Source organism: Pempheris klunzingeri, chromosome 1 (assembly GCF_042242105.1).
Source record: "Pempheris klunzingeri isolate RE-2024b chromosome 1, fPemKlu1.hap1, whole genome shotgun sequence".
Taxonomy (NCBI): Eukaryota; Metazoa; Chordata; class Actinopteri; order Acropomatiformes; family Pempheridae; genus Pempheris; species Pempheris klunzingeri.
Window position 1 is genome coordinate 7206927 of NC_092012.1, and position 17825 is coordinate 7224751.

At 37.9% G+C, this 17825-nt stretch overlaps 2 protein-coding genes across 2 annotated transcripts in view; both read left to right on the plus strand.

The window, feature by feature from the left end:
- LOC139200666 (ceroid-lipofuscinosis neuronal protein 6 homolog) overlaps nucleotides 1–9436 on the plus strand; it is an 11950-nt gene extending 2514 nt beyond the window's left edge. The window contains exons 3-9 of the mRNA XM_070829969.1: nucleotides 9–107; nucleotides 1457–1645; nucleotides 3959–4014; nucleotides 5157–5279; nucleotides 6184–6469; nucleotides 6575–6818; nucleotides 8611–9436. Coding sequence (XP_070686070.1) covers nucleotides 9–107; nucleotides 1457–1645; nucleotides 3959–4014; nucleotides 5157–5279; nucleotides 6184–6454 — 738 coding nt within the window. The 3' untranslated portion in view covers nucleotides 6455–6469; nucleotides 6575–6818; nucleotides 8611–9436. The remainder of the gene's footprint in view (nucleotides 1–8; nucleotides 108–1456; nucleotides 1646–3958; nucleotides 4015–5156; nucleotides 5280–6183; nucleotides 6470–6574; nucleotides 6819–8610) is intronic.
- Nucleotides 9437–9725: 289 nt separating this feature from the next.
- calml4a (calmodulin-like 4a) lies at nucleotides 9726–13725 on the plus strand. Its single transcript, XM_070832786.1, has 5 exons — nucleotides 9726–9810; nucleotides 9908–9938; nucleotides 10515–10655; nucleotides 10949–11137; nucleotides 13489–13725. The coding sequence occupies exons 1-5, from the start codon at nucleotides 9808–9810 to the stop codon at nucleotides 13587–13589; spliced, it is 465 nt and encodes a 154-aa protein (XP_070688887.1). The 5' UTR covers nucleotides 9726–9807; the 3' UTR covers nucleotides 13590–13725.
- The last annotated feature ends 4100 nt before the right edge of the window (nucleotides 13726–17825 follow it).

Here is a 17825-nt window from a genome sequence, read left to right on the forward strand (position 1 = left end):
TGTATTAGATCATCCTCCCTCTGGAGTGGTTTCCCTTGAACAAGCCCAGTGCTGGAGACTATTTCCACATGGCCTACAATGTGATAACACCATTCCTAATGCTTAAGGTAAGTCATAACACAACAACATACTTTGATGATTGTGAAAGAAACTAATGCCAGGAATATTTGGTATGAAACAAAAAGTTACAAATACTTAATGGAAATAAAGTATACATCCAAAAATGTAATTATATTATGTCATGCAGTTTAATTTCTTTTTACTTCAGTTCTCTCTATCAGTGTGATTAAACTCAAAAGAGATTGAACACATGCTTTGCTGCTGAAAGTACACAGATATGTGTTTTTTTTTCGTTTTTTTTAGAATTGAATCACATGTTTCTCCATGATATTTGTATGACAAATATAGAAAATATTTGCAGCACAAGGCTGGGCTTCACACATGCAGCAGGCAGCCAGTTAACCTCAGATGCCATTTATGAATGACATTTACTGTTGCATATTAACTGTGCTGAAAGCTTTAAATCCCTGATAGGATTCCTGAAGGTGATTGGATCACAGTGGGTTGCCCTTGCACCCTAATTCCATCACCGCAGGGATACCCGACCTGACTTTATGAATAAGAAATCTGTGATCGTTGTATGTAGCCCGCTGAAGCCTCTGTGTATGAAAACGATGTAACACCACAGTCACACAGTCCCTACTGAAGCCTTTGTCTTCAAACCTTTTTATTTACACAGTTAAACCATTTTGCTGACTATTACCTCTTGATTCTGCGATGAACTAATTGCCCCTTGAAGCTCTCTGGTTCTGTCAGTGTTGCATATGATTGGCATCTAATTTCAAACCCTTTCTTCTTTCTTTCCTGTTAATATAATAATAGTGTAGCTGGATGGGCAAACCCAGAGTTAAGTGAGGCAGTTAATTTTCAGCTTTATAAGATGTTACCCAACATGTTAATGACTCCAAGCTGCACGACCAGATGACACAGGCTCTTTTTGCTTTAATTTTTGCATCAGTCCATCATGAGGGATCAAAAGTGCTCCATTGAAATTTTGTGCATTCTTTTCCTACTGCTGATTTTTCTATTTTTTCTACTTTTCTATTACTAAGTTGAAACTTGACACAAAGCAATAAGGTGGCCCAAATCAACATACCTGCTTTTCAAGGCACATTAGTCAGGTTCTTGCACGAAACCACATCACAGCACTGATGAGAACTGCAGAACAAAGAGAAATTGGCAGAAAACAGGGTGAAATATCTGAAATAAAGAAAGTTACCTGCTTTTCTCAAGGCATTTGTGTTATTAAACCGAAAACAAACTGCTTGCTATGTATTTGCAGTTAAAACTAATTCCTAAAGATGTAACCAAAATAAATTAAATAGCATTAATTGATCGTTTCTTTGAGATGCAGTCGGTCTTGTATAGACTATATGTGTGTTGCTGCTCCATTCAGCTGATTGAGCGCAGTCCCAGGGCGCTGCCTCGCTCAGCGGTCTACCTCTGCATCATCACTTTTGTCATGGGAGCCAGCATCCACCTGGTGGGAGACTCCATCAACCATCGCCTCATCCTGAGTGGCTACCAGCTCCACCTGTCAGTCAGAGAGAACCCCATCATCAAAGACCTCAAACCTGCCTCGCTGGTAAGTGCATATGTTTTTTTATTTTTATCTTTTTCAAGCAGAGTAGGGTACAGATTTGTGCCATGATCATGACCTGTCATAATGCCATATAAAAATCTACTTATGTTGCTTTCCATGACTCCCCAGAGACAGTTCAGTGATGATAAAAATGACACAAAGTGTCAACACAACACTCTGTCATTAATATTGCATCTTGTTTTTTTGTCATCCTGATTTCCTGACTGAAAACAAAGCATCTCACCTGTGACAATGATGTGGCTGCCAACAGGATATTATAGGTTGATGTATGACATGTCAGAGGCAGGATAATAAGTATAATGATGATAATTTTGTTTGTATAGCACTTTTCAAGTTAGGACTCACACACAACATAAAAGAAAAAAAACAACAAAGTACAAACACAGTAGAATAAAGCATAGCAGAATACAAGCCTGCCTTTAAAAGGCCGTCTAAATATAGAGCTGACAGATAAGTCATCCAAAGGTAGAACAAGTGAAAACTTTTAGAATAAACATGAAACTGAAAATCAGGTGGTCGCACACCAGAGCTGTATTATGTAAACAAATAAGGCGAAAGGCAAGTCTGTAGAAATGTGTCTTAAGGAGTGGAAACTGTCAGCAGAGAAAAGAAGGATAGAAGCAGACAGGACTATTACAACGTACTGTTTGTTGGTTTCATGTTAAGTCAATGTCTAGTTGTATCTTTCTACTGCTTCCTGGCCATTAATGACTGTTTCTATGCAGGTTAATGGGAGCAATCAGGTTAAGACCAGAGATAATAAAACGCATTTAGTACTATGCACTGCAATAACCTGATTACTCTAAAGCCAACATTTATATGTAAATTCTTTTACATATAATCCCACTATCCCACATGCCCTACTTTACCCTTGGACCAAGACTGTTATATTTTAAGTGTGTTAAAAGTGAATGTTATATAATACACCTCTTTAGGGGCATGTGATGCTGTAGCTGGGTGAGGTTTTGTTTTCCTCCAGAACATGTTGACTGACAGCTTAGCAAAGGTACAGGTGCTGTATTGAGAGAGTACACGGTATTTCTTTTTTGTTTTTTTCCCTTTTCTTTTTTTCTTACTGAGTACATGTGTCTGAATTTTATCCTGCTGAGAAAACGGACTTATTTTACATTCAGACCATTTTTAGCTCACAATAAGCAAGTCTCTGAAGTGCATGACACCATCACAACATATGGTGAAATAGGTGTCACTGCATTCAGTGACCTATGAATCGTTGGTCGACTTGTAGCACACATGTTTTCGTTTGAGCTTGCCAAGTCAGACAATAATAAGCATCCTATTGTGCCACTTTGTGGGTATGATAGATTTATTATTGTGCGCATTTTAGTGATACCTAGATAGATCACTCACCATATGAACACCCTGTTTTTTATGTATCAAAAAAACTGAGCAAAAGTTAAGAGAAACAAATTGTTGTGCTATTGTCAACACCAGAGTTACCATCTGAGAGCAGTTTGAAACTGGTTTGAACAAACTTACTTAATTACTCAGATGTCTCAAACCAACTGTTCAATTGTTTCAATATTTGCTTGTTTTTAAGAGCGACACTAGAGAGCCTTACTAAATGTGTTAATATAGCTATGGAGCTTTATATCGTCTGCAGTACTACAGGGTGTGCACTCATAGTACTTTTTCAATTTCATACGCACTGATGCATGTAGAAAAGCAATAATTATTTGCACTGCGTCTCGTTTCATTTAATTACAAGTTAGTCAAGTCCCATCCTATGCTGATACCAATCTTTAAACAGATTAAAATGTCACATTTTGAAACTGCATGGAGAGAGCCTGAGGCACATTGATTTACATGTAAAATGTTGCAGTTAATTGATAAGCACATTGTTTTAAAGAGGATTTACCCCAGGAAGCAACAAAAATGTAATTTCCTACTATTGCACATGTGGCTTTTCACACTGACAGAATACTGTGAATATACAGAAGATTTCAGGCAGAAAAAAATGAGATACTGAGCAGGTAAAATGTGCACAAAATCATCAGGGTTTGACGAGTGCTTGAATGTGATCCAAACATCAAAGCAGAGCGAAAAGCAGGTAATGTACATTCTAACTGAATGCTGAATTTCAGTTTTTTTTTCCTCTAATTTACCATGTGTTTGTAGATATGATTTTACTTGTTTGCCCTAATGAAGTATAAAAGATACAGTTGGTGGCACTGTTGCATAAGGCATAAGGCTTCCCTCCCAATGCAGAATAACACACAGTATATTGTGCCATTAAAACATACATGTTCATGTGTTCATGTGTTTCTGCATTCACAGATTGACTCTTTTGAGCTGCTGTATTATTATGACGAACAGCTGGGACACTTAATGTGGTATGTGTTTGTAATAATTATTTGTGTTTGTGTGCATGTACGGTACAGTGCTGAGAAATGACAGGAATGTAGCAGAATACACGATCAAACGCTTTAATATGAACCAAAGTCTTTCTGTTTAAATCGGAATGATAAACCTGATTGTACAACCGTTCACGTTTACATTCACACCTACGGGCAATCTAGGTTCAACAGTTAACCTAACCTGCATGTGCTTGGACTGTGGGTGGAACCCAGAAGTATTCACAAACGCAGAAGGATAACACGCAAACTCCAAACAGAAAGGCCCCAGACGGCCAGCTCCACCATCTTGATAAATAATTGAGTCTTTATTTTTGCTTGCAAAATGACTCAAGCAATTATTGTTTCCTGACGATTGAAGATCCTTTTGCCAGTTGATTATTTGACTGATCGTTTCAGCTCTAGTAGCTTTTTATTTAGTTTTATAACTGATAAAAAAGGTTATAGTCTAAGCACTGTTCCTATGGTTTCCTGCAGTTTGGTGAAATAACATTTTGAATAGAGGTTTAGCTGTTGGGTGAACCTGTGTTTGAGGTGTCCTGACACGATGATTTGAGCTGAAACCTGCCAGCTAATTAGAAGATTTTTACAGCCATGCAGAGCCGACCCTACCCATTAAGCGATGTGAGCAGTTGCTTAGGGGGCAACTTCCTAAACAAAAACTGACATGAAGTGTAATTTTTGCCTACAAATAGTGATAAAGCAATAAGTTCAGAGATGGGCGAGATGGATAATTTCAGTATTATGTAAGGTAGCAACACATTACAATGAAATGGCCACCCCCAAACCAAATCCTGCAGTCTATTTTCAAAACAATAAGTTACCTTTTCTATCCAAGTAAAAAAAAGGAAAATATTTATTTTCTTAAAGTGAAGGTTTTTGGCTCAGCTGCTGTGCCAGGTTTTAAAGATCGTTCCGGTGCTGGCCTTGACTCAAGTGGAGACTTTGCTTTTTTAGGATGTTGAATCTGAGAGAGAGTTTGAACTTAACTACCTGTGTGAAACTGTGCTGATTAAAAACATAGTGTACCTCTTTTACCAGATTTTGCATCATCCCTGTACAAAGAAATACTTGAATCTAAGTGGGGTCAGTCAACTTTTTTGACTCTTGTTTTATCTTAGGTATATTCCCTTTTTCATCATTTTGTCCATCTACTTCTCCGGCTGCTTCACCAAGGCCAAAGAACAGAAGAAGATTCCCGTCTCTGGTTGGCTGTTGCTGGGACCCAGCGCCCTCTACTATTGGTTAGTCTTTGAAAACCTTCTGTGCGTGTTCCCCATGAATACACAACTTATGCGTTGAAGGAATACAAAGTTTATAGTCGATGCATCAGCTTTGCAGTAGCCTGACTGATATTAAACTGTAAAAGAACGAAATTGAAAAGAGCACTGAAACCTTTCCATGGCCTTTAGTAAATCCACATGCCATCAACACCTTCCTTTACGTAAAAGGTGCTTTGTGCTCTCTGTGATGATATTGATTTAGTTTGCAACAAAGCAAATGGGTCGGTATACAAAGCAACTCTAGCAGCACTAAGTGAGATAAAGAGAAGAATGAATGAAGGATATCACTGCTTGAAAAAATACAAATAATATGACACATCTATACAGTATGAATCGATACCAGTGAAAATGATTCACTGTGAGATATGTGAATTAACAGGATTAAGAGGGTACTTACACTGGCGTTCACTCTCGCTTTTTTCATGCAAACTTTTGGCTGTCCGACCAATTTAAAGAAAGGTGTGGATGTGACAGAGTGTACAGCAGCATTTTTCAGAGCAGAACATTTCCTTCTGTTGTCAGATGGCAGACAGTTAACAGAGTGAAATGTATTGTTCACAACAAGTCATACACATAATAACAAAATGAAAGAGAAAATGACATTTTTTATGTTTTTTCACTTTCAAAGTTATAAATACAAAGTTATTTATTTAACCATATTCCATCTTTACTTTGTTCAGAAATTCAAATTGAGGAGAGCAGCGTTGATGGCTGACATAAACCTAATAAAATATGCTATATAGAAAAGCAATTACTTTTTTTGAAAGTTTAGCTGCTAATGCAGCAGAATCATGTGTTCATTGCAAAAGTGCCACTAGTCAAGCTCTCTGAGTTCATGACATTTCTTGCTTTTTCTTTCTTGAAGGTATTTGGTCACTGAAGGACAAATCACTGAACTTTTCCTAGTCACCTTCCTCACCATGGTTGCCATGGTGATACATCAACAGCGTAAAGGCCTCTGTCCAGATGGCAACGGTCTATTCCTGTTCTACAGTTTCAGTGTTACTGTTGCCCTGGTGGCACTGTGGGTGGTCTATCTGTGGAACGACCCGGTGCTACGCAACAAGTACCCTGGGCTCATTTATGTGCCAGAGCCCTGGTCTTACTACACCCTACATATCAAGAAGAACCACTGAATTACATCCTTCCAGGTCTGTATACCACTGTGTTTGTTGAAAATAATTTCTGATTGCCTTGACATTAAAAGCCACTTATGAATGCGTGTATGAATGCGTGTCTTTTTTCCTCTTTGGCAGATTTCTTGTGACAGAGATTGTGGCTGCACTTGGACAACAGTGAATCACATCACATCATTATGGACCATTATTATTACTATAATGCCCAAATAAATAAATATTTTTTTATCTCCACGCCACAGCCTTTATATGATTACTTAATTCCTCTGGCAATTTTTGTCCTGTAAAGTCTTGGGATGAATTTTTGGATGTCAGAAGTTCCAGACTGAGGTCCATCTGTCGCCACCTGGCTGTAGACCTCAAGGTAACCATCCCTCAGGTGATTTGTCCAATTCTAGAGATGAAGACTGAAATGTTATCTAGAAATTAATGACTTTAAAATCAACATCTTTTTTTTTTTTTAATTTATGTGCATACACCAAAAGTAAATATAAAATATATTAAATGTATAATATATTCTATTATCAAAAAAAAAAAAACATCTAAATTTGTGTAGTTTCCTTTTTTGATCATTCTATTATTTTCCTACCAACTTGACAATCTGAACAGGGGCGGTGAGGGCGACCACAGCAAAGACTGTGATAGTGCTGTTCTTCTCAACTTGCCCCACTGATTTAACATTTTCCTCATCTCCTGCTCAACTTAAGAAAAGAACAGATCTCCCCTGCAACACTTGAGACTGCCTGTGCGGTTTATCATGCGCCGTGTGCATTAGACAGAGGGTTGGTGGGAAGGATTCATGCCCAAAGAGGCGATGGCTTCCCTGCTACTCTCCCACCATGTTTAGTTTCCCTGCAATCTCAGATCAAATAGAAAATCATCTCAGTTAATACTCTGTAGAATTGGATTTGTAGTATTGGATTCTGTGTTTTCCTCCTCTGAAAGAAGTCTGTCATCTTTTTCTAATAATCAAAAGAAAGCTTAAGCTTAGCTAATTATTTTACTAAAAGGAGCTTTTATAGACTAAAAGGCGCTTGCTGCCAACAACAACATTAACAGCAGCAGCTTAGATTCTGGGTTCCCAGACCTCCCTACCTGCCCTTTTCCCAGTTCTCTCTATCAAAGCACACCTGAACCAGCTAATGCTTCAGTTTCCCTTCAGAGCCTTCTGTCAGAAATCCACTCCTTGTCCTCCAGGGTTAGGATTAGGGTTAGGGGTTAGAGGTTAGGGCTAAAGATATTTATTCAATTTGTTTTCTATTTTAAAGTTGTTGTTTTTTTTCCATTTATTGGACAGACAGTGAAGGTAGACGTGAAGTGTAGAGAGAGGGGTATGGTCACTGGCAACTGTCGTGACCATGTGGTCATGTGGCATGCACCATGACCACTGGGCTACCAAGACACTCATTTAATGTGTTTTCTTAGACACCATAGGTTGGCTGGGAAAAGGTGTGAGAGGGAGGAAAGCAGTGTAGATAATAATGCTTGTCACTCTTACAGCTCAGAGGAAAAGTTTTAATTTATTCAGTAAATTGGATGTCTGTGACAGTTGCTCCTTTTTGCCTTCCAAGAAAGAGAAGAAGAAGGTGGTAATCAGTCCTGACTGCTTTTCTAAACATACTGATACTGAAAAAATAACTGATTTAAGTTACATAGCAGTTTTCAAGCGAGATGCACAAACTTCAATAACACGATAAAGCTGTAGTGTACCATTTGAAGAGCAACAGCTTGAAAGTAGTAAAAACAACAATTTAGAAAAAGATAAAACAGCCAAATATAATAATACAGAAATAATAGAAAGAAAGAGTAGTGATTCTAAAAGTAGGAGTGAAGTCTGGACCCAGCACTTGAAACAGTTTTCTAGTTAGTTATTCTTGATTTAAATCCTGACATAACTTGTAATAATAATAATAATAATAATAATAATAATAATAATTCTCTCAGGTTTCATGCTTTGGCAGATTTTGGTGAAATTTGTATTGTCATTCTTTTAGACATGAAAGCTGTGAACTATTAAATTTTCATTATGTGGTCATTATAACCCAGCCCTATTTCCAGCAGTCATTCTGCTGTTCTTCACTGCAGTATTTTTGAGGTGTTTGTTAGAAAGGTACTTATTTTTTTTAATTTGGAGTGTATTTTGTGTTTAACTGCAGATGAGACTACCAACCCTGGACCTCTGGGTTTGAGTCCTTTCAGTCATCACATCTGTCTCTGCACGTGGAATTTATACTACGTGAGTGGACTGGGTGTGAACAGCTGAATGGAGCCCATTTTTTCGACTGATGTCATTTGCACCCGGGTGTCCTACCTTTTATATTTGTATTTGACTTATTATTTTAAGGCAAAGAGACAAAAATCTTAAAACATGGTTATTGGACATTTGCCTATAGTATTCTTGATATATAATTTTGATTATTTTGTACAGTATTATTCCTTTACTTAAAGGTCCAATCCACGACATTCAGAGCTTCTATATGTGTGTGTATATAGGAACAGAGAATAAAGTCTCACTCCGTCTATGTGTGTTTTTTCTGAAGCCGACCTTCCAGAATTACCTTCATCTGAGAAACCATGTTCTCTGGCTAAAAAAGGTCTCCACTGTTTCCCTTGAGAATCCCCATCTGTGCTGCTCTGCCCCGGGATGCTCTGTATTTTTACATTCTTGTTGCTGGCTGCTGTGGCCTACTAGAAATTACTATTTCACCCAACTGAATAATTGCCAGGATGCACATCCTCTCACTCACCTTGTCACTTGGCATTTCTCTCAATAGGGTAACTTCATTCTGTTGTTTATGTCAGTCCTAGTTGTTTGTCTCGCACACATTTGTCTTGGTCTGAGGTGATGATGCTCTACTGTGACTAGTTCTGAATCTCGTATATAGAAGCTTTAAGATCACTTTGTTGCTTGTGAGATGCTGGGTCCTCAATGGTTTGATTTTTCACATGTTTTTCTTAATTAAAATGTTGAAGAACACTCTACTGCTGGTTCTCACTGTGATGTTTATCTTAAATGACCTTACTTGAAACCTGAAAGGGCTTTAAATCAATAATCTTTATAAAGAGCTGTTTTGTTCTTGACTATATAGAGTTAAATTGTAGTTGCTCATATAGTTGCAAACTATTTCCTTGCTCCTTGCATTGACTGGTAATAATTGGGCCCCTCTTTTCATTGGAGGGGTGGAAAGGGAAAGGACAATGCAGCACTGTGGATCTGGTATCTGTGTTTCCACAGCAACACATATTAAATTACGTAGAGGCTTACAGTTGGTGGACTTTGAACAAAGGTGGAGGGACAGGTGACGTGGGACAGAAAACTGCCCTTCCTGGAAAGAAACAAAGCGACGGCAAAAATGGTAAGAGCAAGAGACTGTTTCCATTAAACTCATTCATCACTCAAATTCATTCATTTTCTTAAATAACAGCAATATTTGTGTACTTGTCACCTTGCAGGCTAAATTCTTCACGCCTGTCCAAATCAATGGTGAGACTTTTCCACAGCACTGCATACTGTTTTCCATCTATTACCGCTATTTATTGAACTTATCTTTTAAGATGTCTGATTCTAATTTTAGAAAAAATGTTTCTGTCTTTCCTGTGAGGACGAGGGGTTGAGGATTGTCCACAGTCTGACTTAAGTTGAAGCTTTAAAAGTCACTCTATCTATCTCTATGTTCAGCATTAAAGCATATCAGTAATTTTTCCATGTTATGTAAATCTGTTCTCAGCACAGCATACTGTGAGATTGAACATTGTTCAAGCCTCTGACCAAAAGCGAGTTTAAAATTCTATGTTAGCATGTCAGTCAGACATGGTATCATTATTAGCTGTTTAACCTGAATGTTAAAGGCAGCCTCTCAGTTAGTAGCGTAATATCTCTAGTTCATATGTACTGTATATTTATCTAAAAATCAATACATGATGAAAAAGAAACAAAGACAGTTACAAAGACAGTTTTGTAATCACACAAGGATCAAAGTATGACTTTGTTCAGTCTCATTAATTTCTGTGAAGCCTGCTCCTGTATGATGGATGCTGATGTAATCTATTTCCCTTCCAGAGTTCAAGGAGTGTTTCTCTTTGTATGACAAAAAGCAAAAGGGCAAGATTGATGCCAAAGACCTGATCACGGTCATGCGCTGCCTGGGCACAAGCCCGACGTTCGGTGAAATCGAAAGGCATCTACAAGTTCACAAAATCGGTAAAACGAAGTATACAGTAAATGTAATTTGTTTGTGGGCTATTCAAAGCTGTGAAAGTGTGTTCAGGATGACAGTTAAAGAAGTCATGAAGTCTTTCAGTAACACCCCTTTGTTGCCAGGAGTGGAGTTTGTTTTTAACAGTGTAACAGTCTATGAGATCTAATTGTTAAATGTACAGCATGTTTTTCTTTTTAAGGTAATTATAAATTCAAAAAAATGGAAAAGAAGCAGCTATAAAGTAGCATGAACTGAGAATGCTGAAAAAACCTGTTTGTGCTGCATTCATATTCAGAAAAGACTGGTGAGCTGGACTTCTCCTCGTTCCTGACAATGATGCACAGACAGATGCAACAGGAAGACCCCAAGACAGAAATCCTGGAGGCCTTGAGGATGACAGACAAACAGAAGAAAGGATACATCCAGGCATCTGAGCTTCGGGCCAAGCTCACCAAGTTGGGAGAGAAACTCACAGACAAAGAAGGTAAAATAAATCCTGGGTTTTAATAACAGTCTCAAGATGTGACTTTGGTGTTGGTGTTTTTCAGCTGCGACCGACATCTAGCGTCAAAAAGATTAGAGTAAGCTGCTTGTGTTCACTGGGCCATAGGAAAGAATCAATACAGTCAATATAAGCTTATTATACATTGTTGTATAATCCACAGTGAGCACATGGACGCATTGTTCTAAGTTATTTTGCTCTGTAACACTGCACACTGCACTTGAAATGAAACTGTGACTATGAAGTTAAAATGCTGACTTGAGGCTTAAAGATATTTACAACAGAAACCAATGAACCGTACTGATTTTGTAGCACTTCTGATACAAGTGACACCCCAAAACACCCTTAAACCTGAGCATATTTTTTTCCATTCAAAATCCACTGTGTTAAAAGAGAGCCAAAACAAGGAAAAACATCTCTCTATCCTGATAGTTTACTACAGTGAATATAACCACCAGGGGTAGAAATAGGGATTTGTAAAAAGGGCTTTGGGGTGGCTTGGAATCAACCTGCATATACTGTATAAGACTTTGATTTTGTGGCCATGAAAAGACAAAAATCAATACATATTTCAAAATAATGGTTTCCAGCCCAGCCTGCCTCCACCGCTCTGACCTGAGCTCGCCTGGCTCTCTCTCCCCCCTCCTCACCTGACAACTGACAGGTTGTTAGGTGCCATACACTGTATCACAGCTTAGTCTTTTCCTTTCATGTGTCACATTTACTACATCTTCCCATGGCACTGTGAGCTCTACAAAGACTACAATCCGCATTAACTCTGAATACAGCGAGCTTGGCTTCAGAGTTCAGCTCAATATCTTCCTGCTTCCCTAAATCCACTACAATTTGCCAGTCTTACTCCGTTCATAACTGTCCTATGACCTGCCATACGTAATGCAGCTTTCTTGCTATCTTATTTTCTTCTGGTTATATTTCAGGTATATATTCCTGAATACAAACCCAAAATGCTGTCAGGCTGTGGCTATATGCTCTTATGTTGACGCATGCTCTGTTATTTGAGGAGAAGCTTTGGTCATATAGGGTAGTTCAATAACTGTGTGTTCTGAATTCAACTCTGGCCCTCTCTGACATGTCCACCCTGATGTTTCATTTCATATTTGAAATGATGATGATGATGATTGTGCATCATTTTGCGAGGCGAGATGTTGATGGAAGGACTACTGCAGGGATGCTGATATTCAGTTACATTTGTGGGATTGGTTTTGGTGCAATTTTTGTTTTTCAAAGCCCAAGCTCAGCCAGTCACACACACTGCCTCTGGATAGGTGCTGTGCACTTAAAGCAATTTTTACAAAGAAGCTCAGCTGCCTCCCAGTTCCAGAGACATCCATCAAGTTGTTATATTTCATCAATTGAAGCAGATAGTGATGCCACACTACGAAAAAAACGACAGACAATAGTGTTCTGAAGCGGTTTAGCTCCTAACTGTAGCAATTGTGAGCAACTTTGTGAAGAGGTGCCTACTGTTGCTGCTGTAGTACACCAGCTTGAAAACACAGGACCCACTGAGAGGCCAAATCTCCAGTACAGCAGTGATTAATGACATTTGAAATCATTTGAAAGGAGATAGGAAATATGCTTGTAGGGTATAATATGATTCTTGTGTCCATGTAATGTAGCTTATCAAACTGGCCATTCAGTATGATAAATATACTGTTGTTAATGAAAATGCAGTGGTGAAGAAGTTTTCGTACCTTTTACTGAGGTAGAGATAGAACAGTATAAAAATACTACATTACATTACAATTAAAAGTCCTGCATTGAAAGAGAATTAGCAGAAAATATATTCTTCAATTAGGGCTTCTGAAGCATTCATTTACACTTCATTCACACTTCATTCTTGGAGGTGATTGTTGATGCGGAAGTAAGCTGATCAAATGTTTTTCTGTAAAATCTTAATCCCCACAGTACCCAGAAACAACAGCTCTTAATTAACTGTAACATTAAAATGCAACCAAGTAATAGCTTAGTTACATTCCACCACTGTATTAACACCAATACTGCTCAGAGTAGGTTTATGGTGAAGATTTGGTTCTCTGTTAGCTTTTGGAAAAGAAGTTTTGTTAATGCTAACTGAGGGCATAATACACACGCACACACACACACAGTCTGGCTCTGCACAGTGGCTTTGGGTGTTGCCAGCTCCATAACAGATCTGTCAGACAGTGAAAAACTCCCACAGGCAAAGGCCAGCAGGGACACGAACAAATTATCTCTGAGTTCTGAATAATCATAAGAGACAAGTGACTTTTCAGGCAACGCTCTTTCTTGTCAAATTCGTTTATAAAGCTGTTTTGTCTGTCTTTGTCTAGTGGATGAGCTCTTCAAAGAGGCAAACGTCAAGTCAAACGGGACTGTCAACTATGAAGAGTTCACTCAGATGGTGACGCTGCCTCCGGTCGATTACAACTGATTTTTCAAGGAAAGAAAAACTTCAGCAGCCATGATGGGAACTTTACATGCACTGAACTTGATGGATAACGTATTGTTTTAAATCTGCATGATGTTGAGTTGATCATTCTGTCCTGGCAGACTGTTGAGACAGAAAATACTCTTCACTTTTTTTTCCCTGCACGATTCTTCCCTAATTGTTTCTTTTTCATGAAATGCAGAACCTTCATAACTGAACACATTGTTAAGCAGTTATGCTGTTTTGTAGCTAAATAAGATACAGTTTGGCGTGTTATTCTGTGATGGTGTAACATTTTTAAATCATCAAATCTGCCAAGGTCGAATTTAATACCCAGTTTGATATATTGTGTAGAATAAGTTTCTCTTCATGAGGCACTGTCACCTTTTCACACATCAGTATTAAATTACTTTCCATCTAAACTTGGATTTTTGTTTTGACGGTCTCACCTCTTCTGTCATCTCTAGTCCTGCATACATAATTGTCCGGCATTTGACATTTGTGAACACTGCATTCACATAAGTTGTAATTTGCATTTTTTTTTTCTACACAAGTTTTATTTCATAGTATACAGCACAGTATATACACATGTCCACATGTAGTAACACATCAGTGATTAATAAATGAGTAACATTTTCTTAATGCCTATTAACAGTTCATTTAAATGGTGGGATTTTTTCTGTTTCAGAGACTGTAGTTAGCCAATTGATTGCTTTGAAAAATGTGTTTAATAGCTACTTTGACTACAACACTGTCATTTCTATTTGAGAAAAACTGTACATAGTGACTGGGCAGGTAAGCATCATAATGTACAAATGAGAATCTTTAAAAACATACAACATACAGTAGAAATTTAACAAACTAAGCTGAGAAGAAAAGAAACAATCATCTTAGTTGCAGTTAAAGACTTGTAAGAATCCTTGCTCACAAGGACTGGCACACTGAAGGTGTGTTGGCTGGTCCCAGATGCTACTATGTCAAGGGCTAGTGAGTGAATTTGCGGCTTATTGAATTTGGAGAGATTTACCAGAGAAAGATTTGTCAAACCCATCTGTTCCTCATCAATAAAGCCTGTTTCCTGTTTGGGAAAGTGGAACACGCCGTCTTCTACAAGGATTTACATGGTGAGGGTGCAGACTTGGCTTGCACCCTTGAGCTGTAGCCTCTGTCTTTCTCGCATGATTATGGTGTAGATTTAACATGAAGCTTAGCTCCATCTGTGATCTCAGCACGCCATATAATACTCCATAGTTTCTACATTCTTCAGTCACCCGATTCTTAGGGGTAAATTGTGATATTATTTCGTCCTCTGTTCGACATCATGGATCCAGTGTAGCAAAACATGCATCTTGATTTTAATTTTGATTGGCAAACCTGTCACCATCTTCCCTGTAGACTCCATATGACCTGCACTGTAATTAAAAGCTTGACAGGCATAGCAACAGTAACCAAGGAAGGAGGGGCTTGGCATGTGATCAATTGAATCCTGAGAATTTTAAATGATGTAATTTTGAGATATCAAACTGAAGACAGCATATGAACATAACTTTAATTGTCTTCCCAGCACCTGCCTGTAAACGTTAGAAAAAAATTTACTTTAACACAAATGTTAAAAAAAAAAAAATCTGCCAAAAGTAGCCTTTTACATGTATACATGATATATACTACTCACAAAAAGTTAGGGATATTCGACTTTCAGGTGAAATATATGGAAAATGTAAAAAGTGAATGCTACAGTGATATTATATCATGAAAGTAGGGCATTTAAGTAGAAGCATGCAATGGTAATTTTATTCATCTTAAACAATTTATTGAAAGAAAATCTAACAACAGTGGTGGGTATACCACAACAAAACATTTTCAGTGTCTCAATAAATTGGGATGTGGCCAAAGGACGTCCACTCCTCTCCTTTCTGTGACTCTTCCAGTCACTGTATCACTGTTACAACCTCCTGATGACACTCTGTGACCCTCTAAGCTCAGTGAACACCTCCGTCTGAGGACTTCCTGTTTGAAGCCTCCAGTGTTGAGGTGCTGTTGATCAATAGTTAGGTGTCGTCTTGGTCTCATGATGTCAGAATGTGAACAGCATGATGAGGAGGACTGTTTAAATACCAATTCTAACTGAAGCAGGAAATGTATCGGTCGATTCATGGATCAAACCTGTTGTGAATTTTGCTGTTAAGCTTCTTGTTAGAGAACAGCAACTTGTGCAGAAAGTACTGAAACACTGAACAGTTGGACATTCAAAAGTTTAGAGAAGGTCACATTAAGTTCACCTGGAAAGTTTAGAATGCATTTTAGGTTCATCCTGAAATTTCACCTGAAAGCCGAATATCCCTAACTTTTTGTCAGTAGTGTATGTAGACAAGGTAGGTAAACTTAGTTTAACACGCATTAAAATAAAAATAAATTACCAAAAAAATTATCACATATGACTTCTAACTGTGCAACGTGTAACTACACTCCGACTGTATCTTGGTTCTTGTGTTGCTTGCGTTTACAGTTTCTCATTGAAATCATGTTAGTCGACAAAATTGTTATTGAGATTCGATTGGCTTTAACAAATGCCTAAAACGTACAAAACCACACCTCCATAGACGTGTTAATGCTCCACTTTTCCACCAAAGAAGTGTTTCTTTAAAACTGCAGCGCTGCTGTGTTAATGGGACGATCTATAGACTGTAGAGCCGACACTTTATCTCCTTGCACCTTACGCTATTTAACAAAAGTACCCCTCTGTTTTGTATTTATTTTTTGTTCAGGATATCAAAAGGCTTTTCTACAAAAAGTTCCTTTTTCTTTTTGTAACCTTAGACAGTACACAGAATGAAGAAATCAATGTGATTGCATTACAGCTGCTGGGGCTAGACCGCATCGATACATCTGAGCTGCTTTTCAATTCCTGCTGAAAAGACTCCTACATGTGTGTCTGTACTAACAACTGTTCTGAATGCAGGGACAAGCAGAGTACGAGTTCAGTTCCTACAAAACAACTTAACAGAAACTAAAAACCATTGAAAAGTATAAAATGCTACATATATTCAATTCCTTAATACAACGAACTAAACCTAATGTGATAACACTGACGTTATTCCAATAATTTCCGCCATTTTGAACAATTTCACAAACACTTCAAAAACTGTGTTGTGACATACTAAATTTGCCTCATATCTCATTTAAGCAAATAAAAATAATGACATCAAATTATGTAACATTCAAGTAGATGAGGCACTGGGCCTGCCAATACCTGACCCGAAATGTTTGGAGCCTGTGTGGCCTCTAGCACCGAGTATTTCCTTCAGCTCCACGTTTCACATTTACATTTTACTTTTCCAAATGTGAGTGGTAAAGCCAAAGTGTGACATTACACAACTGTTACTGATACTACTTAAAAAAAAAGCATTTTACAGGCTGCTGTGGACATGAAACATTACTGCTGACCGTTTGCAAAACCCCGTCCCAGAACAGCTATTTTCCAATCTAAGCTTGGCAACCACAGCTAGACACATGTTGAAGTGGTCTGATTGGGGATGCACTAACAGTCATACTCAGCATGTACAAAGCTTGTTTAGTGTCTTTTTATCTTTTCCAAAACCATCTGCTCTAATGTAAGCTGCAAATGTTAGCATGTCTGGCTATCTGTAGCTATCTGTAGTTCCAAGGCCAAGAGTTAGCATTTCATTAAGTAACTACATTATTTGGTGTAATAAACCCAGGACCCAACGTCATTACCTGAGATATTTACCAAGTGCTATGTTTGCTAAACACATCAGTTAGTCAACATCCTTAAAACTTGTTCTCTTATAATATTAAAATAAAAACATAAAATTGGAAAATATGAACATTAAAGCAAGAATCTAACCTGCTTGTACGTAAATGCATCTAAACTATGTTGTGAATGAAGAAACAAATCTTACATTTTTCCTCATAATACTAGGACTAACTATCTATTGTGGTACAATAACAGTGTAATACAAGAACAATGTTGTGTCTTTATTTCCATGTCTTCTGCATGAATTATTTACTCATGAGGATGCCGATATGCAGCTTTAGCTCCAGTCCTTTATCGCACTATCGTCAAGGACATATTTGACACCTGGCTCACATTTAAAATGAGACAATGTTCTGTTAAAATGTAAAATCTTAGCTGACAAAACAAAAGCCACAGACGAGAAATGAGAAAGCTTCTTTTGTCGACTTCTGCCTGAAATCAAGAGCCTGTTGTTACAAAAATTA